General features: G+C 41.6%; 1 protein-coding gene across 3 annotated transcripts in view; it reads left to right on the forward strand.

Annotated features, from left to right (window-relative positions):
- KCNJ15 (potassium inwardly rectifying channel subfamily J member 15) overlaps nucleotides 1-23,444 on the forward strand; it is a 39,720-nt gene extending 16,276 nt beyond the window's left edge. Inside the window, exons 1-2 of one of the 3 annotated variants that reach the window (XM_051624180.1) lie at nucleotides 20,505-20,513; nucleotides 21,343-23,444. In XM_051624180.1, coding sequence (XP_051480140.1) covers nucleotides 21,359-22,489 — 1,131 coding nt within the window. In that variant the 5' untranslated portion in view covers nucleotides 20,505-20,513; nucleotides 21,343-21,358 and the 3' untranslated portion in view covers nucleotides 22,490-23,444. Of the gene's footprint in view, nucleotides 1-20,504; nucleotides 20,514-20,851; nucleotides 20,977-21,342 lie in introns of those variants that run through there. The other 2 variants (XM_051624165.1, XM_051624173.1) reach the window with 2 other exon arrangements.
- Nucleotides 23,445-23,878: the final 434 nt, after the last annotated feature.

Here is a 23,878-nt window from a genome sequence, read left to right on the forward strand (position 1 = left end):
AGAAAAGGGAAAAAATAAATTATGATTGGAATTTTCCCTTTTCCTCACTAGAATTACACAGCTTGACAAATACATATAATAAAATTTTGATCAGTAAATAAAATCAGTTCACAAATTTTGATCAGTAAATAAAGTCTTCTTGCTTAAATGATTTTTATTTCAGCCAATGTTTTCCTAGGGAAACATTAAAAAACAAACGAACAAACAAAGTTTCTGAATTTTTCTGACCTTGTCTGTAAAGATTCGCCTGTGTACCACCTTGTTTTCTGCTCAGTGAGGATCCCACTCAAAGCTGCCTACCCTAAATTCTGCAAACTTCCATGCCAGCTGTCCTGTTCTGAACCCCCTCTAGTCTCTCACCCAAGCAAACAGGCTTCAGTTTCCTGCTGCCTTATCCAGAAATAATACTTCCTGAAAGTTTCCTTCCTCTAACACCAAACCTATCAACAGTCCTCTCTCTCCATAGTGAACAGCCAGACCACAACTCTGTGCGCTGCAGCTATGGATGAAAGGACTGGGGGAAGACAAGCAAAGAATTTCACAGCATTTGAGCAAGACTGGGCTTCATTCACACAGCAAAGGTGTATGTGGGAAGAGGTGTTTGAGTGATACAGAGCACTTGTAATTCTTGATTGTTTTCTTAGGCAAATGACAAAACATTCTCACAACAATGCAAAAGCTTAAGATGAAAAAAAAGAAAAACTTTTAAAGCAATATTTTATTTTATTATCATATTGAGTTTCATTAACTGGTACACTTGGTGGCCTCTATAGTACATGGTAATTGGTTTATTGACTGTTCCCATCTCACTGGCTTTAGATTACAACTCTTCTTTCCCTAAGATCAGGCAGAAAGTAAATTGTTTAAAGGCAATCAGTTTAGATTAACATAGCGAATGTCACCTGAAGGTGCTGACCTTCAATATGTCCGCTACCTGTTGTGAAATGTGCTATGTGAAAGGTGCTGAAAGCTCTTGTCAAGGCACAAAAGAGCCAAAGACTGAAATTACCTGCAGTGTAAAATGCTTCCATGAGACTAGAGATGAATGAACACAGCTCAGGCAGGTGTGGGAAAGCTAACAACGCTATATTTATCTATGTATAATGGACAAACAAAAGGCTTCAAGTCTGGTTCTCATTCATACTGTGGCCCTTTTACACTCCTCTGGGTAGTGTTGAGTCCGGCAGGGTTCTTCAGCTGGTGACATCACTGCATGAGCTCCATTTCAGGTCTGTTTGGTTTAATTTGTGAGAACAGATTTCAGCACGCAAATTTGAAGAACAATGTTGTATTTCTTTTAGCTTTGCATGGTTATAAAGGTCTGGCATTCTTTCAGGAATCTTAATAATTTCTCTTATTTTTCCTCACATCCTAGCTTTCTTGATCTAATCATGTCAACGCACTTGCAGCTACAAGTCTCACTCACTGTCCTTTTTACAGGTAACAACGTTATCAGTGGTGTTTCAGCCCAAGTCTTGATGACCATCTGGTCCTTAAATTTAATTCCTACTCTGTTCTACCATTGCAGTTTAAAAAAAACCAAACAACGAAATAACAACAAAAAAACCCCAACAAACAAACAAACAAACAGAAAACCTCAAACAACCAAAAAAACCTCAAACAAACAAAACCAAAGAAGATGAACTGAGCTTTAAATATATAGTTTTTGAATAATGATGGCTAGAATTCAGTGTTGATTTATTTTTCTGCCTGTGTAAAATGACCAAAGCTGTGACTTGATCATGACCTAGAAAAATATTTACAGGTGGTAAATCTCCTTTCTCTTTGTAAGGTCTCAGGTGATAGGGAATATATAATCTTATTTTAAGTGTTTATGTGCTGAAACCTAAGAAAACATTTCAGCTGAGCAATACCAGTCATATATCCTCCTACTGCACCTGGGTGTGGGGCTCTGCCTTTGCAGATATATTTCTGGTTTGCAAGCAGTCAAAATGGGAGAGAAGACATTATGTCTTTAAATGCTACATTACTTCTTTAGAACTTATAAATAACAATTACATAATCAAGGAAAATAATTTGTTTCTGATTGCTTTGTATGATCTTAAGAAACTTTTTAACTACCCGAGCTGTCACATTAAGACTGACAGTGTCACAGAAGTCAGCAACCTTTGTATTCTAACTAGAAACTTTGATTTAAGCATGTTGCTAATAATACATAATAAATTAGCTTAAACAGTGACTCTGAAATTCTCGAAAAAGTGGGAAGAAAGACCAGACCTTCATTCCTCAGCCTCAGAAGTGGTCAAAACAGTGGTCAAAGTTTCTTAATTTGCTGAGTTCCTACAACTCTGGGTGATATTAACATAAATTACTTCTGATCTTCAGCTTTGCTCAGCTTAAGACAATGTATGCTATTGAAAGGCTCTGGTTTTCTTGTCTTCTAGTTTTCAACTGATTACCAGCTCCATCTTACTGAAAGGAAGGTTAGGCACAGTGAAATGCAGAGGCAGATTTGACCTGTACTATGAAAAGAGAAACCTTCAAAAGGGGCAGTGGTGACAAAGATCCAGAATGCAGGCTGTTCACAGGCAGGCCTCGATGTCATTCTTTGGAGGCACCTAGATAAAATATGAATGAGGAAGCCTTTCACAGCACAGACATGATGAATCCATACTTTGGTAAGGGACATGGTAGCAATGTATATATTGATGACCTAGATAAGCAAAGTGACCTTTTATAGGGAATGTCATTAATGAGAGCCTGTAAAAGAGAGCAGACATATCCTGTATCTTGTTTTAGATGCCTGGATAGCTTGTTTTTACATGAGAACCTTGTTCATGTGCTTCAGTCCATAATTCGCGTTCTTTTACAATAACTAAACTGTATGTGTGAAGGAAGGAGTACATCATGTTGAGAAATCTTAGATTGGATTCCACACTGCATAGCACCTTCTATAGGATTTAACTTGAAAGGCTTCATCAGTACAAGTCAGACTGAAAAATGTATTTAGGATAGAATCATAGAATCATAGAATATGTGGAGTTGGAAAGGACCCTTAAAGATCATCTAGTCCAGCCCCGCCCTGCAGTGTGCAGGGACCTTTTTGACTAGATCAGGTTGCCCAGAGCCTGGTCGAGCCTGACCTTGAATGTTTCCAGGGAGGGGGCCTCCACCACCTCTCTGGGCAATCTGTTCCTGTTATTCAGCACCCTCGTTGTGAAGAAATTCTTCCTAATATGTAATCTAAATTTACCCAGCTCTAGCTTAAGACCATTGCCCCTTGTCCTCTCTTTACACATCATTGTACAAAGCCCCTCCCAGTTTTCCTGTAGGTCTCTTCAGGTACTGGAAGGCTGCTATAAGGTCTCCACAGAGCCTTCTCCTCTCCAGGCTGAACAACTCCAGCTCTCTTAGCCTGTCTTCATAGCAGAGGTGCTGCAGCCCTCTGATCATTTTTTGTGGCCCTTCTCTGGACTTGTTCTAATAGGTCCATGTCCCTCTTGTGTTGAAGACACCAGAGCTGGACACAGTACTCCAGGTGGGGTCTTACAAGAGCGAAGTAGAGGAGGAGAATCACCTCCTTTGACCTGTTGGCCACACTTCTTTTGATGCAGCCCAGGATGCGGTTGGCCCTGTGGACTGCAAGTGCACATTGTTTGCTCATGTCCAATCCCACTATCTATGTCATTGTTGTAGATATTAAACAGCACTTGTCCCAGTACAGACTCCTGAGGGACACCACTTGTCACCCCTCTCCATCTGGACATCGAGCCATTGACCACTACCACTCCCAATGACCACTGACCACTACCACTGTCTGGATGCAGCCATCCAGCCAATTCCTTCTCCACCCATCAACCCATATCTTTCCCACTTAGAGAGAAGGATGTTGTGGTAGTCTGTGTCAAAGGTCTTGCAGAAGTCCAGATAGATGACATCCACTGCTTTTCCCTTGTTCAGTGATATAGTTACTCCATTGTAGAAAACTACTAGAATGGTCAGGCAGGACTTGCTCTTACTTAGTAAAACCATGCTAGCTATTTCAATATTCCATCTTAAAATGCATACACGTACTATGTAGTTTACATGTGTAAGCCTCTTGCTTCCATGAAGCATATACTGGAACAGTTTATTTCCATTTAAGCAATAAACTTGGCATCTCAGAAGCAGTACCCTTCCTGTACAGGTGCAAGCATGAGATGAATGTCAGCTGTCTTAAAGATCTGATCTTCTCTCATCAGACACTGCAAGGAGATGTGCACCTTCTAGCATCAGAGGAAGAAGAGGCAGACTCACTGTGTAGAGGCATCCGGCTCTCTCCATCGACTCTGGTGCCTTAGAAACCTAGCACAGACTAGACAGAAACATTTTAGAGAACTAACGTTTCACTGAGAGGAATTTCAACCTGCAGAATCCAACAATTTGTCTTGTAATGCATGTAACTTTAGATATGGCTTCATTTTAGTGGATGCTTGGCAGCTGAGTCAGAGCTACTGTCCCACAGAGAGGTTTAGAGATGTCTGGTATTCCCACACAAATTTTAGGAAAAGCATATCTCAAAATTTATTTCAGACAAAAGTCACTGTTATGTAAAGAATCATAATTCAGGGTGTCCCAGTTGTGTATTAGACAGCCATCCTGAAAAAAAAGGAAAGTCACCAAGAAAAAAAAAATCACTTAATATAAATGCTGATGTTGGATAGATCCTATAATCAGAATGTTAAGTCCTCAACTTGCTTTACAGTCAGATGATATTAGATAGGTATTAGATTAAATATTAGACAGTAGGAAGAAATTCTTTAGTGTGAGGGTGGTAAGACACTGGAACATGTTGCCCAGGGAAGCTGTGGATGCCCCATCCCTGAAAGTGTTGGATGGAACACTGAGCAACCTGGTGTAGTGGGAGGTGTCACTGCCCATGCAGAGGGGTTGGAACTAGATGATCTCTAAGGTCTCTTCCAACTCAAACCATTCTATGATTCTGTGGTTCTAGGATTCTACCATTCTATGAAAGACCAAAGAAGATGAAAACTTTAGATCTGCTCTAAATCGTCTAAAAGCAAGTGAGGCATGATGCAACACAAAGGAGGAACTTACTAGGTAAGCACAATAACTAGCAGATGTGTATTGAAGTTACAATATGTCTCATAACAGGTGTATTTTCAGGACATGGTTGGAAGCTGGTGAAGTTTCACGTATATCAAATGGGAAACTGTTGTGGAATGGCATAAGAGAAGTCCAAAACTTGAAGAGAAAAAAAAAAAAAAAAGACAAACAATAGACATTGATGAGAAAGAGGAATGAGATGCCAACAAAGAGCAAAAGAGAGCAGAGCAATGGGGGCCAGTGCAGTGGAGAGGTTAGGCTGTAAGTTTTATGAGTGTGAAATAATGAAATAGATATTTGCATTAACGAAGGGGAAAATTACAGTCAAAATGGTAGAAAGAAAATTAGATTTTTACCCCAGAAGTTTGAGGAGGACTGTGAACAAGATGAGCATTAGGAAAGAGATAGTTAATAAATTGAAATTCTGGACTTGAAGAAAAGGTAGATTTTGGAGATGCTGTGGCATCAAGCTACCTACAGACAAGAATCACAGAATAACAGAATCTTAGGGGTTGGAAGTGACCTGAAAAAATCACCTAGTCCAACCCCCCTGCCAGAGCAGGATCACCTAGAGCACATCACACAGGAACACGTCCAGGTGGGCTTTGAATGTCTCCAGAGAAGGAGACTCCACGACCTCTCTGGGCAGCCTGTCCCAGGGCTCTGTCACTCTCACAGGAAAGAAGGTTTTTTCTGATGTTTACATGAACATCCTATGCTCCAGTTTGCACCCATTACCCCTTGTCCTATCACTAGACATCACTGAAAAAAGCCTGGCTCCATCATCCTGACACTCCCCTTTAACATATTTGTAAACTTTCCTGATGTTGCCTCTCAGTCTCCTTTTCCCCAAGCTCAAGAGACCCAGCTCCCTCAGCCTTTCCTCATAAGGGAAATGTTCTTCTCCCTTCATCATCTTTGTGGCTCTGCACTGGACTCTTTCAAGCAGTTCCCTGTCCTTCTGGAACTGAGGGGCCCAGAACTGGACACAATATTCCAGATGCGGCCTCACCAGGGCAGAATAGAGGGGGAGGAGAACCTCTCTTGACCTACTAACCACACCCTTTCTTGTGCACCCCAGGATGCCATTGGCCTTCTTGGCCACAAGGGCACATTGCTGGCTCATGGTCATCTTCCGGTCCAGCAGGACCCCCAGCTCCTTTTCTCCTACACTGCTCTCCAGCAGGTCAGCCCCCAACCTGTACTGGTACATGGGGTTTTCTTCCCCAGATGCAGGGGGACACTTGCCCTTGTTGAATTTCATCAAGTTTTTCCCTGCCCAACTCTCCAGCCTGTCCAGGTCTCCCTGAATGGCAGCACAGCCTTCTGGTGTGTCAGCCACTCCTCCCAGTTTAGTGTCATCAGCAAACTTGCTGAGGGCACACTCTGTTCCCTCATCCAGGTCATTGATGAAAATACTGAACAGCACTGGTCCCAGTACCGACCCCTGAGGGACTCCTTTAGCCACAGACCTCCAACTAGATTCTGTCCCATTGACCACAGCTCTCTGACTTCTTCCTTTTGATCAGTTCACAATCCATCTCACTACCTGATCATCAAGACCACACTTCCTTAGCTTATCTACGAGGATGCTGTGGGAGACAGTGTCAAATGCTTTACTGAAATCTGAATGATATTGCAAGTGGTGCAGGGGAAGTGCTTTCATACAGACATATGGTACTTAGAGCCATGGTTTAGTGCTGGACTTGGCAGTGTGTTGGGCTAACTCTTGGAATTACTGATCTCAAAGTCCTTTTCCAACCAAAATGGTTCTATGATTCTATGTCCTTTTGGAGAGACAGGGTTTGTCAGTGTGTCACCAGAGTAGTGAATGAAGGGGGTTTTCTGTTTTGCCATTAACTTGTAATCTGCCTAGTGGAGAGTCACAATCTTTGGGACTTTCTAGCAATGGCACAATCTTAACCCAGTTTGAAATTTGCTGCTGTAATTTGTTATAGTCATAGTCCTGCTTAGTTACTTTTTGCAGGCACGTATCTTTGGCAATTGTCTACAAAATATTAGTTCTGTTCAATAGCACTAAAATCACATATAATCTTCTCTTAGGTCTAGTTACACATTTCCCATCAAGTGTATTTTTCAATGGAAATGGAGACTTTATTAAATTAAATATTACAAGAATAGTAGAGAAGGTTAGAGATAAAAAAGTTTTATTTTTTCCCCTGAAAGAATGATCTCTTGTGTGAGAGGCAGTTGATTTCCACATACCCCAGTTACTGTTTATGCCTGAACTCCTCAGCCAGACTATATATCCACTGATGTAACAGTTGAGCCTTATAGCAAGGCGGCAGAAAGCAACTGGGTAATGGTGGTATTTTTTGTTCTCATAAATCAGGCTGCTTGGAAAACATCAGAGTGACTTCTGAAATTCATGGCATCTGGCAAACTTACAAAAAACAAGGTACAATTTGCTGAATATTGTAGAATTTTGAAAAAAAGTTTGTGGTATTCAGACTGTAGTCAGAAACTATTCTCAAGCAGAACATGAACAATGTTCTGTTCAGTCTAATTACTTCAGTGATCAAAGCTAGACCTTCCCAAGTTCCCTACTGTAAAAGATTACAGAGCTTTTGAGATTACATGGGATCATAAAGGAACACTTATGAAGATAAGGTATGTGTAAATAAACAAGCAAAATAACCTCCTTTGAGGTATAAGGAAATGTGGTAACTTTGAATAACAGCATGAGTGTTTTTCTTGTTTTGGCACATTATTGCTGCTTTTTTTCAGCCTGCTGCAGCAGAGCACCACAATGCTTGTATGGAGGCTCCCAAGAAACTATAGGACAAAGAAGAATGAATAGTGAATAACACAGTTATGTCCCCAGGTACTAAAAATGGGGACAGGCATTGCTTGTGCTGTGTTATCCTAAGAGGAACAGTAGTTAATTGCACAAACTTCACTTGTCTCTGAACCAGCCAGGAAAGTCAGGTGGTCTTTACAGTTACAGAAGGCTGGGATTTTTCAGCCAGAAGTCTACAGACTGAAAATGCAGATTTAGTTGAGATGAAAGATTGAATGAATTCATCTGAACAAGATAGAACATCTTAGACTGAGAAAAGGAAAGGACCTGAAAAGGAAAAAAATAAATAAAATTGACATTGTGGAAGCAAGATGTTGCAATATGTCACTTCAATCAATGTTTTGTTCCTCACCTGATAAATTTACACAAACACACACATACAAATGTCAAAGTAAAATGGAAGGTTTAATTTTGGTTTGAATAAACAGCCTCTTCAGTCAAGAATGATTTTTTTTTTAATTTTACCAGAAAAGTTGAAACTTTTTTTTTTCACTTTTTGTTTGTTTTAGTATTTTTGGTTTGGCAAGAAAATAAAAAAAAACATTGATGTGCACCAGTACATTCTTGCTATTTCCTCCCTTTCAGAAGCCACAGTCTCTGCAGCAAACTGAGGGGTCTGTATCATGGAAACTGGCAGGGACTGAGTAATTTGGGAAAGCAGCGAGGAAAACAAATAGTCTTTTCCCTCCTTCTCTTTGGGAGTTTCTCTGGAAGACATGCAATCCTGGGCTATGTAGCCTCCCAGTCAAGAAACTCAGGAAAAAAGCTTTTTCATGCTTATATCAATGTTTGCAATATAAGAGTGACAATAAGGTTCTGTACAATTATAACATTTCGTTGATGGAAAGGATAAAAAATTAACCTAGCAAATTTTCATTTCCATCCCCTTACAACACACAGATACAAAACAGCCCACCTATTTAAATCCATGGACTAAATTCAGCCAAACTTGGCAGGTGAACAGAGGCTTCAGAGATTATATTCCAACAACCTTCATAAAACTAGGTGGCTTTTTAAGTCAGAGAGGCTTCATTAATGCCTTCACTGAGAAGAAAAAAATTAAGGGGGACTAGCCTTAACTAGACTCACTAGGAAGTGAGTGCAATGGAGCTTTGCATGGAGCTTGCATGTTGTTACAGCCCTGGGGTTCACCCTGGAGATGCAATAGCAGGAGGAAACAGGGCTTTGCTGCTTCCTTCCCCACGGCCTGATGGTTCCTGCCACCGCCACAAGCTACAATGGCAGCCATAGTAGGAGGGAAGGCATGTGCAGGGGTGGAAAGGTGTTGGTCCTGCAGCCTTCCCTCTGCCAGGCTGCTGTTGGTGACAAGAGAGCGATAGAATCATAGAATCAGAGAGTGGTTTTGGTTGGAAGGGACCTTAAACATCACCTAGTTTGAATCCCTCTGCCCCAGGCAGGGACACCTCCCACAGGACCAGGTTTCTCTAAGGCTTATCCAACCTGGCCTTAAACACTTCCAGGGAGGGAGATTCCACAAATTCTCTGTTCCAGTGTCTCAACACCCTCAGACTAAATAATTTATTTCTAATATCTAACTTATATCTCCCCTCTTCCAGTTAACGCCATTGCCCATTGCCCTATTGCTGCATGCCCTTGTAAAAAGTCTCTCTACAGCTTGCCTCTAGCCCCTTCAGGTACTGGAGAGACTATGAAGTCTCTCCAGAACCTTCCCTTCTCCAGGATGAATAACCCCAACCCTCTCAGCCTGTCCTCATGGAAGAGGTGCTCCAGCCCTCTGATCATCTTCGTGGCCCTCCTCTAGAACCCCCCCAACAATTCCACATCTTTCTTACATCAGGGACTCCAGAACTGAACACAGAGGAGGACTTTGCTCTCAGTCTAACACCTTTCACTAAGATGCCCATGGCCTGCAATACCTTATTTATGGGAACACAGAATGACAGAGATGAAACCTATAATTTCCGTTTTAAAATCCCCAATGTTTCTCAAGCTTTGATTTTGTTTTTCATCCCTCTCATAAAATATTAAGACACTCCAGAGTGTTACTGAAGTGTTTCATATAAGCATAATGGAAGCACACATCACCCAGCAGCTTATGCTACTTTTACTTTATAATTAACAATATTTAAATCTCCTTAGCACTCCAAAGATACAGCTCAGAGTCCTAAAAAAACAGTGGGGCTTGGACCCTGTGCATCTTCACCCATGAGCAGAAACAGAGTTTTCCCATGGACAATGCTGGGACTCTCCTGTTTCTGCTCTGAAATAACAGGTATAACTAAATTCCTCTGGAGGCTTCTCCTCCCTCTCCTCTACATGCCCTCCCCCTCCTTTCCCCAAAATGTGCAAAAGTGGAAAAAAGAGCATTTTTCCATTAATTGTATGGAGAGTATGAAAGTTTGGCACACAAATGAGCTATGTACTGGAATTTGGGTGGGTCTAGGAAAAAGCACAGACTTCAGTGGAAAACATATATGGGGGTGTGTGTGTATGTGTATGTGTGACAAAAAGCCTTTAAAACCCTAAACTAACCTCATCCATGGATTGGTCAGGGGGAAAAATAGAAAAAAAAAAAAAAAAAAGAGGAAATTGCCCTGAAATAAAAGTCTTGGGCAGTACTGAGAATAAGCAACCCTACACCACTTCACAGATGTAGGTGAAAGGCTCCATTTTATACACCAGCACAGCATTTTAGTGGTTTACAGGAGCCCTGTGACCATTTCTGTCCCCCTGGGAGCTGTGACCACACTCTGCAAGGCCAATGAGGAGACAGTGCTTGGCAAGGGACAGTGGCAGGCCAGGGATGTGAATGAGGCCAGGGCTGCAGATGGGGATGGGAATGGGTGCATGAGCCCTGGACTGACACCAGTGGCCTCCCGGGGACTGCTTTGTGGCAACTTGCACAGTGCTTTGGCAAAGGTCAAAAAGAGACTTAATTGTTGTGGTTACTGGTCTTTGTGGATGTGTCCAAGACCTGACATTGGAGAAAATAATTTTGTGTCAAGATGTAGACTTCTTTGAGGGTAGTGATAGCACAAAGGGAAATGTATATAAAAGAAGATGCATTCACAGCTGACTCTGGATACACCAAATTTTCTACATCCATACTCTATATTTTCAACTGCTTGTGCTTTAGAGAACAGGTAATGCATCATTTATGGAAACATACATACCATCCAGTAATATTTTAAATAGGAAAAATGAACTTATGATTTCTGTGTAAGTGCGTATTTATGTTTGCCTGTGAAAAACGATATGTCCTGATTTTATTAGACACCATTGAATTTTCTTTCCAGCATTTAAAAGTTTTAGTGTTTTTCTTTTGTTAAGTAGCTGCCAATTATTTGTTCAAGATCAAGTAGAAATTGCTCTCTATTGGACCTGGACAACCAAGGGAAATGAGTGCTTGGTGCCATTTGAAATCTTTGTAGTGCAGAGAAAATGGAGTAGGATTGAACATTTTTTAAGCTGTTGTGTCCCTCAAAAAGAATGCTGAACACTCTTACTCTGCAACTCACAATGAAGTAATTATAAAAAAATAAGTAAGTCATCTATATGTGTCTCTACTGTGCCAGTAGCATCATCTCTGCTTTGCCTGAGAAAGACATCCAGGTAAAAATCATCAGGTTTGGGTGAGGGAAGTGGTTACTTCAACTCACAGACTGCATTTTGCTAGCATGAAAGAAGAGTCACGATTTGAAAATGTTTTCCAGAGTATGAACTTGTTCACACAGGTAGGGCAATTCTTCATAACCAAATAACTTCCCAAGAAAATCAGCTTGTAAAATGTTTGAAGATGAAAGCATGTCAAGCCCATTGCTCTTTCTTGGAAATGTGCTTTGTCGTATTGCAAAAATCACAGGCCAAATTCACTGGTATGTCCTGGCCATGCAGAGAAGCCTTAACTTTGGCTTATTTAGCAGGCTACTCTGCATTTATTCTTACTCTGCTAGATGAAGCAGCACACAGCAACTACACCATACAGGAAAGAGAGACTCAGAAACTGTCACAGAGGGAAAGCTTAACTACTTTAACAGGGTCCACTGTCCTGCTGGGTCAAGGTGTGCTAATTCCTCAGTTAGATTTTACTCTGTCTACTTTAAGGACGAGAGGAACAAAAGGTTATCGATATACAGACCTTTAAATAAAATGCTTTTTTATCTTGAGGCTTTCCCTGCCTTTTTCAGGCCTACCATTATTTTCAATACTATTGAATTTTTTAACTTTTTAAAAGGTACAGAATTTTTTTTGGGGGTGGAAAGTTCTTTTAGTAGTCTGACATTTCAGTTTTGAGATTTAGCAACTGCACAGAGATGGAAAATTATAAACATGTTTATTTTGGCAGGCTTTGAGAAAGTGTACATACAGTGGGATATTTGTGAGGTAATACCATCAGTGTAATGTCTTGTGGTATGTGCTAAAGGAGTGCTGTGATTTACGGGAAATACAGCTTTCATACAAAGAGAGCACATTAAAAAATCTGCCCCAGCAGAAGCCTGACACCCTGCAGGGGAACTCACCTCATGACCACACCTACCCTGAGCTATGAGAGCCCCAGTGTCCAATGACTAATTAAAAAACAAAACCCAACTTGACTGGGATGCAGTGCATGTATCATGTGATGAACTGGCATCGCAAATGGTAATTAAAAAGAGAGCTGCTGAGCGACTGGATGTATTCATACTGTACAGCTGACATACAGGTAGGAGCTGATACCCCTGCTCATAAGAACAAGTCTGGTTCTGGGATCTAATGCCCAGTGTTGGGCTTGAAGCTCAGGGTGTGTGTAGTCTAAGAAAGGAAACAGAAGTCCAAACCACTCTAAATTATTTGAGATTTCATATTGCTGCCTGATATATATCTTTCATATACCAGCCGTGGTAGCTGAGAAACAGGGAGAAGTGTCCCTGGGGAAGGTAGACTGCAGATGTTTTAGCCAGCTTTCATGAACTATCAGCAAAGTGCTAACTTTTCTCCTTGCGTCTTGCATAACCATGACTAAGTTCATTACTATTAATTTTCAGCCACCTGCTGACAATTTAAATTAAAAATCTAGATTAAGTGTCTGTTTCTGGTTTTGTTTGCTTGTTTGTTTTTAAATGAAACCAGGTTTTTGTTTGACCAAGAAATTAATTTGGAGACAAAAGCAAACAAATCAGGACAGAATCCAGGCAAGCTTTCTGTCCTTCTAACTCTTCTTCCAGTCTGAAACAGAAGCAGTATATGTCAAACCAACTGTAGACTGACAAGTCAGTTGTTATAAGTTTAACTTTATTCTAATTACTATTATTAAGTGGTAGAGTAGGCATCTGCCAGCTTGTGAAGTGATGGGTGAGTACTGAGGAGGTTAAAAGCAAGGTGCCATATTGTACCTACCGTGAAAGAAAGGAAAACAAGGACACAGCCAACCTATGTTGAGCAGGGAGTGACAGTCCCAGCAAACTTAGGCAACAGCCCAGTCTGGTGCATTTATGCTCTATACTGACCTGGGAGGGGTCTCCCTTCACTACAGACTTTGCCAGATTGAACAACCTGAGCAGTAGATGGGGTCAGGCTCATTCTTTTCTATATAATTATAAACTCCACTACCATGTGACTAAAATACTAGAAAGAAGGACAGTCATCCCTCAGTTGTGTACGGAAAAATGAAAGTGTTTTAGCACATGAGCTCATGCGGTCAGATTATATATATATAATGTATAAATAATGTATAATGTATATATACAATGTATAAATAAGTATAAAGAGAGGTAAACTGTGCCTCTGGGCAAGCAACTCAACCATCTCAAGCCCCAGCCTTGAAAAAAAAGAGCACTATAGCCTCTCTGGGTGCTTGTGCCCAGCCTCTGCTCTCTGGAAGCTGTGCTCCAGTGAGGTGGCTTGTCCTCAAGGTGGTCTGTCCTGGAGCCAGGATGAGGTAGGTAATAGGATGGGAAAAGCAGTGGGAGCTGTGTGAAAGCACGCTCTCACAGCAGTCATAGCAACTGCCTGGCAAAGGGCCTGCTCCCAAAAAAGGAATTAAGTACTTAGTTAGGACTTATGTAGGCCTTCGTTGACTAATTGAAAAACTATTTTGCAGAAAATCCCTGCCCAGCTTCTGTTTTGTGCTGGAAGTGCTCAACATGTACAGGTGTCTCCAATTCTGACCCTCATTTTGCTGGGCACCCAACAGCTCTGTGTTTGGGCATGTCACAAAGCACCCAACAAGACACCAAATGGATTAGTTTACTGTGAGCCTAAGCAAGAAGAGCCAGAAATGGGGCATTCCTTAGCTTGTCTTCAGCCTTCTCCCAACATGTCTCCTTCTCGACTTCTCCACCTCTCTCCAATGTAGCAAGGGTCTGTGAACTGTGTGGCTGCTGCCACTTGGGTTCCCAATTCTGACCACTGAAAGAGGTGGAGATGAGACTCCTCCTCATGTCTGAGGCCATTTGTTCCCACATTTCCACCCTTAGAGCAGAGTTCATTAATAAGAAAGTGGGGAGATGGGGAGGGGAGATTTTTCACTTCCTGATGAAGCTGCATCACTGCATGGATGAGGATTTATAAGGCCATAAAGCAAGAAGGTATTGACAGTACTCTATGGCCAAGCTGTTAGGGTAGATATGGAAAGTGTGAGCTTCAGTCTCTGCACCAAGAATTGCTTATGTGTTTACACTCTAGTTTCCTGAAGGAAAAGGCACCAAAACTGCCTTAGCATGGATGAAGGGACATCACAAAATATATTTTCCTGGCTTTGATTTTAGAAATGGCTGTTTTGTTTTGACTAGCACATTAAGCAAACACATGAATGAAAAAGCATGTTTTCTTGTGATCAGTCTTGAGGAAAACCTTGGCCCAAAGGGTTAAACCCTTGCAAAATTTGAAACCATTGAAAACAGAGTCATATAATTGCAGGGGTCAGGAATAGGTAGCGTGAACCTAAGGTAAGATACGAGACAGAGCTCAGTCTTATGAGAAACATCTCTGCTGTCACCTCTACATGCTTCTGTGGTGGTGTTGTAAGCACAACTAGTTTGGATTTTCTGATTCACAGACAGTGGGAAAGATGAGAGGAATAGAATACTAAACAAAATGGAGGAAAACAGATGAGATGTGGAAAAGACAAATGACTTAGTGAGAAAGAAGGACAAGGGTGTTGCTACTGAAAGTGCCCAAAGACATTCTAGAAGGGAGGAATGAAGAAATACTGGCAGTGACTGCAAATCAAGACAATGAGGAGCTTTAAATTCTCTGAAGGTCTAGTCCTGGCCTTTGTAGTAACCGTTCACATTGATTGGGACATCACTCCTGTCCTCCTTTAGCCCACTTCCATCTCTGTGGTGTTGATGAGACATTTTTCTGTGCCAGAGGCCTATTATGAGGGGTCACTAATGTTCCTACAGCAGGATGAAGTAAACGAAAGTGGAAGTACAGGGTATGAGACTATTAAACATAATGCAACAATAATGTCCCTTCCAGCCTTGCAGAGTAGTGCTGGTGCCCAACTCCCCAGAAAAAGAAGGGACAGGCTCTCAGGAGTCTGTTTAGACCTGCCCATGTAGAAAGAGACAGGTAAGGTTTGCACAACAAGAATGAGGAAAGGGTTAGTGGGTGGGAAAAGCAGCACAGCAGAGGCAGATTTTAAATGTGCTAATGAAGTGTTTGAAACTGAAAAGAATTTGAAGCAACAATACTCCAGCAAGGGAGGCATTCAAAAGTATTGAATGCTGCACTGCTAAAGAAAAGCCATTTATAAAAATAAAAGATCTGAAAGGGGTTTCTTGGGAGCCTTTCTTTCTTTTTCAGTAACATTATATCAACCCTATTTCCCAAAACGAAAAAGAGGGTTTCAGAAATCGATCAGCTTGCTTACTTCTTTCTGAAAGAAGAATTTGGTGTACATGAAGGTTCCGAGACTGAAGGCTCTGCACAGCCAAGTCCCCTGTTCATCTGCAGAGCTAATGGCAGAGGATGGAGGGCAGATTTTTGGAAGGAGAGATGGCTCACTTCCATTGTGATAGCTGTTCAGATGTTGGTGATATGTGCTTTTTTCTCCACTTGGAGGCTGGATACAGAGACCTGTGAAATCACTGGGAGCTTCTCCCTTAACCTCACTAAACTTTGAGTCATCTTTTGCCTTCTTTCTGCCTGCTTGGTTGTTTTCCTGTGTACTTGCATGAGTGTAGATTCCAAGATGCATCTACATAAACCCATAGTTACTGCAAAGCGCTACATCCTGCCCTTGGAAAGTACAAGATTCCTGTAGGAATCTCCTTCAGAACCAATGTACCACGAGACTTCTCCAGCTTTACTTCATATTCCATACCCAGATGTCAGGCAGGCAGCCTAGGAGAGAGACGAATGGATTTTGGTTTTCATTCTCTTAACACTGGTCTCTAAATAGTTGTTGCTCTGGCTTTGCCACCGGCCCCCACCCCTAGCACAGCCAGTGCTGCAGCCCCTGGGCACTGCCCTGCCTGCAGGCGTGGTCTTACCTCTGCTTTTACCAGCTTATGGGTGCTCAACCCTGGGGAGACCCACCCTATGAAAGGCTCCCTGAGCCAATGGGGGAAGTCTAACATGGGATGGAGAGCTAAAGGCAGAATTTTGGGAACTGATTTTAACTTGAAGGGGTATTTACAGTTCTCTTGGCTCAGTCCTTTTGTGAATGAAAATTAAAATTGTTAATTTAGCTTGTAAAGGCAGCATCTTGCACAATATGACTGAATGCCAGCCTGCCTATCACCACTCTCAATGCTGATCAGTCCTAGTGCTGAAAGACCTTTTTATGAAGCCCAGGGTAGCAGTGTCCAGTAGTATGACTGCATGCTGCAGCTGATGGCAGAGGTGAAGCATCGTTTTGCAACACAGCTTCCCTCTCACTACCTCTGCTCTCTCCTTTTGTATTCCATAACTCAGCTGTAGAGGATTTTGCTGGTTAATAACTGAGCAGCATGACCCAGTGCATAGCCCAAAGGGAGGAGGGTGTTCATGCTAGGCAGAGCACTGAGAATTCAGGAGGGACTTTTATAATCTACTGAACCACTTCAGAACTAAGAAAGACCTAAAGATTATATAGTTCTTTCCAATGTTTTAATTACTCACCCATGCTTGTTTTTTGTTGTTTTTTTTTTAGTGCCAGGCCTGTTCATGGTTTATGCTGGTTGAAAAAGGCAGATCAAGTTTTGCCCCTATATCAGAATGGTACTGAAGCGTGCATGAGGGTTTGCTCAAGTGGCAAAGCATATCTGATTTGAAAAAAAGCAAACAGCAGAGGCCATTCGGACAAGTCATGCTCCTGTACGCTTTTAATCAGTTGTGTCTGCCAAAAGAGATCTTGCACAAGCAAATCTGGCTTCATGCAACAGGAACATTTCTGTGTGTATGCAAGCTGGCTTTGACTTCTTGATAATGTGGTCTCTGGAAGCAGTGTTAATGTGCTTGTTATATCCCTGGCTGCTGGAATTACCTTAATATCAAGGTATCCATGGTTGGTGGTTTGGTATGTAGCTCTATGTTTTATTGACTTTGTCTACACTAAACTTCCTTACCAGCATGTGCTCTGATGGGAAGTCTCCTTTGGCTGTTCCAAAGGGCTGGTGAGGAAAAGAGGTAATTCAAGGGACATTTGACGGCTAGACAAGTCTGAGATGTTTTAATTTTCTTCCTTCTTGAAGTATCTGTTTCCTTAACTGCACTTCTGTTTCCATCTACAGTGTCAGTACGTTGTTTTTTTTCAGTAATAAAAAATGCTTTGTCAGTGTAAATCCATTAGCTAATAATCAGTATTTTAATTATTTTTAATTTAGAAATGTATGGTACTATCATTATTCAGGCTTGTTTGCCTATATTGACTTACTGTGGTAGATATGCTTTCTGTTGTAGAGGGGAAAGGCACAGAAACCAAACAAACCAAAATATTTTGAACTGAGGTTCTGCGGATAGTTGTTGGGGTGTAGAGTATCTGAGGTGTTTATATAAGGTATAAGATGGGAAATAGTAATACAGGTGTTGTCACATGGGTTTTATACATACGTATACCCACAAATGATTTATTGTGGGACATTGTACTGGTCACCTCACTCAGGAAGCAGTGGGGAAGTGGACGGCAGGGAAGAACCCTTCTCTGAGGGCTGGTTTTGCTCTACTGTTTGTTTTATCAGAGTTTTTTTTCCCCAGACTGTTGCTGTTGGCTCCTGTCAGTGATAAGGGAGGGGAGCAGAGGCAGTGCTGCTCTGAGGCAGAGATACTCTCTTCCCATATCAGTGTGGCAGAGAAGAAGGATTTCTGCAGGGAAAGGAAACCAAGATGAATTTCCCTGGAAAGGAAAAAAGCACTTGATGAATTCAGGATCACACAGGAAGAAGTGATGTAAGGGAAAAAAATAAGAAGCATATCAACACAAAAATTACCCTACCACCAAAAAAAGTATCAGAAATTGGCTGGGATCCATTTCAGTAAATCACTGCAAAGCTGAGTTACTTTGTCACATACAGAAATATGAATCAAGGGAGTACAAAGAAGATGACAGGAGAGATTTCATACAACCTCTGTCACCTATGGCAGACTGCAAAACTTTACACATGGGGACAGTAGAGAGGCACAATGAGAAATGTCTTTTGTTGTGCTTTGAAGTGCAGTCTTGAGTATACCAGACATTGTCTATGGTTGCAGCCAAACTTTATTTCTCAATTTAAGACCGAAATGGCAATTTTTGCAGCTGCCCCTCTGCTGATGTAACTCAGGAAAGACGTTTTGCCTTGCAACTTACTTTCCAACCTCCTGTCTTTTGGGAGAAACTCTTCTGCTACAGCATTTCAGTACATCTGTGATGTTAGATGTCTTCTACCAAGTCTGGAAATGTGACAGGTTGCTGTGTCAGAATTTTCTCTATTTAGGGCAGGGCACAATGTATATCAGGTCAGAGTAGAAGGAAGGGCTAGGATGCTTACCAGGCCCTTATGTGGGTTGAAACTGATGTTCCATCTGGTGCTGCAGATGAACGGTGCAATGTATGCACACCAAGTCTGTCATATGAAGGAAGTACCAGAGCCACAGTGCATGTCAGAAAGAACTGCCCGGCACAGCATGCTCAGTACATTCCAAATATGCCAGATTTATTTCCTCAAATGCCAACCACTCATGCAGAAGCCAGTGTTTCTTGGTCATGGGAGAGCCATGGTGACTGTGGTGTGCTGAGTGTCCATGTACTCTTCACTTTCAGCCACCCCTGACCCTGACCAAGTAACGCTATTCTTTGCCAAGCCCATGAGCCCTGTGGCTGCCCGCCCAGCTCAAGCCCACCAGCTGGAGCACCAACAAGGGAAGCCTTGGCCACTTCCATCCTCCTGGCCTCCAGAGGAGGAGGAGCTGGCTGCCCTGGGGAACTGCTCCCAGGAGCAGGCATCCAGGTAGACTGAGCAGGGAGATGGGATGGGTATGTGTTCTAGATGTTGGATTAGAGATGCCAGCTATCTCCTGGCCTAGCAATTTGTGGCAGGGAAATTTATTCTGACAATATAATATTTGTGCCTGGAAGTAATAGCAAAAAGGAAGTATGCTTGAGAGGAAGAAGGGTACTTATTTTGGGACAGATTTCTGCACACGTTTTATAACGATGGCTTATCCAGGGCTTGGTATGGGGAATGTAGCCTCTTCACTAAGTGATACGCATTTTCCTAAAAGGTTTCCCATTAAAGGTTGGATGTCTTTACCGTGCACTGACAGTAACACTTGACTTGAAGTTTGCCTACAGAGCAGTTGCATGTATACTCTTTCCCACCCCTACCCTTCCCAGCCCCCCTGTTTCCTCCCGTTGTTCTTTTTCAGATCACTTGAAGGTTTTTTCCTGTTTATTATCCGGACATGCTGCGCACTGTGTGTTGATTTGACTGTCACATAAGGAATCTCTTACTGGGATCACTGATGCTTTCCCTTCATATATCTATATCTGTATGTATAAAATTATGGCATTGGCTCCTATGCTACAAAAGGGAAATGCTAATGACAAAACCAAAATTGGGATGAGCTACAGGTGTTAATGGGAGTTAAGTTTAATTACCCTTTCCCAGAAAACCTGTAACAGTGTGATGGGTATAGTCAGAAACAAAAATGCTCCTTAATTGACATAACAGGAAAGGTACTTCAGTGAGCAATTATGCTGATGTCCTGGACTGGCACATGTGTGTACCACAAATATATCTTGTACTTCCTGCAAAATTCTTTTAAGTAGCTGTAAGGAAGTAGTTTTGTGGGTTTTTTTCTTTTTTTTTTCTTTTTTTTCCCAGTGGTTCATGAAAATGAATCACATACTTAAGGCTCTTTTTGAGGAAAACAATGGAACAAAACAATGCTTTTTGTACAACTTGCCAAAACACAAAGGATGCATGGGATGTTTTTTTTCTTTGTTGTTTTTGTCAGCAGGAAGTTTTGTTGTTGGAAACGACTATAACATGCACTGTTCTTGCTCTACGTAATCACTATCTGGTCCTGCAAGCCGGGTCTTGCTACTTGCCTCATCAAACTGGCACAGGCACCGCCTGCTTCACTCTGTGGGCTTTTTTCAGTCCTGAGTGTCTGCACACTTACCCTCCATCCGGACTGATGCACAGTAAACAAACTTCAGGAGTCGGGTAGTCCAATGATTGCTGGGTTTGCGCAGGTCAGGGCCCACGGCTAGAATGCTGACTTTGTGAACTGCCTCTTTTTTTTTTTTTTTTCTTTCTTTTTTTTTGTTTTTTTTTTTTTATTTTTTTGCCTTAGACAGCTTAAAATCGGAGTGCTGTACTCTGCAAACAACTTTGAAGTGCTTTCAGGTGTAAATACTCCTTTCCAAAACTCGACTTTGAAGTCTTCAGGTCTGCTTTGTTTCCCTGTAGGATAGTTGTAGGTTTGCAACAAAGAGCCAGATCCGATTGAGTAAATCACTTGTGGAAGTTAATTGTTCACAGTGAAAGCTGGTTTGGCTCATTTTGCCTCTGTCGCAGGAAGAGACAGAGGTGGTGTGCTGGATCTGCCTTCTAAACCAGGCATAGACGCTACTTTAATCTCGATCAGATGTCTCTCTTCAGGGCATTAAAGAAAACCTGCTCAGTAATCAAAAAGAGCCTCTTCTCTAGAAAAACGTAAGGAAAAAAATCTAATGTATTTTACAGAAATAAAGTGCTAATATGAAATTTCACCTCAGTCAAATTTCTTTTGCAGGCTGTCATAAAAGAAACCTACTTCTTCATATTTGGCAGCCACCAGAATCAAAGAATGTTTTGTTGTTTGTTTGTTTGTTTGTTTTTTCCCTGGAAAAAAGAATATAAAAATTATTGGTAATGTCAGATTTGTATAATCATAACTTTGTATTTCAGCTGTTTTTATTCACTGCTGTTGTCTTTAGATTAAGTTTGTGCCTTCTCTCCATCAACATTTTCAAATGCTTTTCAGAATCAGTTATGTACTTTGATTAATGAAGTAACTGTCTCCTTTTATTCTTTCCTTAGGACTGAAGCAGTGAGGATGGAAACCACAAAGGTTAATATGTCCCGTGTCCCGCTGGTTAATGGAGGCATCGACGCTGCCATGCTGAAGGCACACAAACCCCGTGTGATGTCCAAAAATGGTCACAGCAACGTGCGGATAGACAAAGTCGATGGCATTTACCTACTCTACCTTCAAGATTTGTGGACTACAGTTATAGACATGAAGTGGAGGTACAAACTCACCTTATTTGCTGCTACTTTTGTCATGACCTGGTTCATCTTTGGAGTTATCTATTATGCCATTGCATTCCTTCATGGTGATTTAGAAATAAACAAGTTTACCCCAAAGCATGAGCCGTGTGTCAAGAATGTTGACTCTCTGACTGGGGCATTCCTCTTCTCCCTGGAGTCACAGACAACCATTGGCTATGGATTTCGTTTCATTACAGAGGAGTGTCCTCATGCCATTTTCTTACTTGTGGCCCAACTGGTCATCACCACCTTGATTGAAATCTTCATCACAGGTACCTTTCTGGCCAAAATTGCAAGACCTAAAAAAAGGGCAGAGACTATTAAATTCAGCCACTGTGCTGTCATTACTAAACATAATGGAGAACTTTGTCTGGTGATTAGAGTGGCAAATATGAGGAAGAGCCTGCTGATACAGTGTCAGCTGTCTGGGAAGCTTCTTCAGACATATGAAACCAAAGAAGGGGAGCGGATCCTGCTGAATCAAGCCAGTGTCAAGTTTAACGTTGATTCCTCTTCAGAAAGTCCATTTCTCATTTTGCCTTTAACCTTCTACCACATTTTGGATGAAAACAGCCCTTTGAGAGATCTCACACCTCAAAATCTCAAGGAGAAGGACTTTGAGCTTGTGGTGCTCCTGAACGCCACAGTGGAGTCCACCAGTGCTGTCTGCCAAAGCAGGACTTCCTATATCCCTGAGGAGATCCACTGGGGCTACGAGTTCATGCCTGTGGTTTCTCTCTCTCCAAATGGAAAATACGTTGCAGATTTCAGTCAATTTGAGAAGATTAGGAGAAGCACAGATTCCACTTTTTATACTATGGACTCTGAAAAACAAAAACTTGAGGAGAAATACAGGCAGGAGGATCAAAGAGAGAGGGAACTGAGAACAATGTTGTTACAGCAGAGCAATGTTTGATTGAATAGACAAAAATTCAGATTAATCCTTGTTAAAACTGAAAAACAAACTCTGTGTGCTAGATGTCAGCTATGAAACCAGCATTGAAGTCCTTTTCAGTAAACAGCTCTGGTGTATAGTAAACCTATCCTTTTGTTTTGCTGAATTGTTAATCAAGTATTTTGTAATTAGGCAGGATTTCTTTGTTCATGATTGTGACTTAGCAAAGTTGGATTTTTCTTAAGCTTCTGCCTTATATGACCACAAAAAAAAGACACACCATTTCCCATTTGGAAAGTGAAACTGGATGCACTGTGCTGATTTCTTCACATATTTATTTGATGGGGTTTTGCTGTGAGCATGCATTCACAGAGACAGCACACAGTGCTGCTAGCAGAAAACATGCTCCTTTAAAATATGTGTATTTAAAATTTATATTCTTGTATCAGATATTGCCTTCACAGGGATTGTTGGCACTGAAAGTAAGTTGATTGGAGAGACAAATGGTTGGAAGCAAGCAGGAAGATGACAAACTCCTAAAATCTTGAAGCAGGGTGACAGAGTCATCATGCTGGGTGGTGAGGAAGTGAGCTCAGAAGCTCTGTCTCTGCTACTCAGAGCTTGTTTTGTGATCACTCCCTTGTTTAACCTAGTTAATGCCTGATTTATATATAACAGCAAAAAGGGGAGATGAGGGAAAGATACACAGAATCATAACAGTAATCAGTTAAGGTTAAAGCTGGCTTTGAAATACCTGGTTTTTATCCAATGTAAATAGTTTATGATAGCAGCATAACAATACATTTCTCCAGATTGCTTGCTTTGCTATGGACTGTAATTTTGGTTAAAAGAAAATTGTATAATGTCTTTAGACAATATTTACTTTTTCTGGCAGCCATAAAGGACAAGCATTCCTTTCATCCATTTCATTTTTGGTCTATTAAAACCATTCCATTAATAAAGGAATTTAATTTGAGCAGCTCCTGATCTCTTTGTGGCATGGGGAGAGGGTGTGGTACATTGGAGATGTTGAAAGATCCAGGTGCTTGCTGTAGGCAGTTGCATCCAGCACACAACCCAGGGACTCAGTAGATCACTGAAGTGGTCACATTACGGGTAGCTAAGGTAGCACCACCAGGCAGCAGTGGTGCCGCCGTAGTAGCCCTATTATAGGTCAGCTTTTTCGTTGGGACTTAGAAATTATTTCTGACTCATTTCTGAGTTCTAGAAATTTTGCTACTCTAAAGCTTTGGCAAGGAAAAAGTGGTATTAAGTACATATTTTGGGTCTGTGGGCCAGGTCTTGGCCTGAGAGCCGCCAAGGCCTGCAGTGATGAAAGGACTTTTGGCTTAATTACACTTACCGTTACTGTGCTTAGCTTCCTGGCACCATAAGGCCTAGTGGAATGCA

This window comes from Apus apus, chromosome 1 (assembly GCF_020740795.1).
Source record: "Apus apus isolate bApuApu2 chromosome 1, bApuApu2.pri.cur, whole genome shotgun sequence".
In the NCBI taxonomy this organism is placed as follows: domain Eukaryota; kingdom Metazoa; phylum Chordata; class Aves; order Apodiformes; family Apodidae; genus Apus; species Apus apus.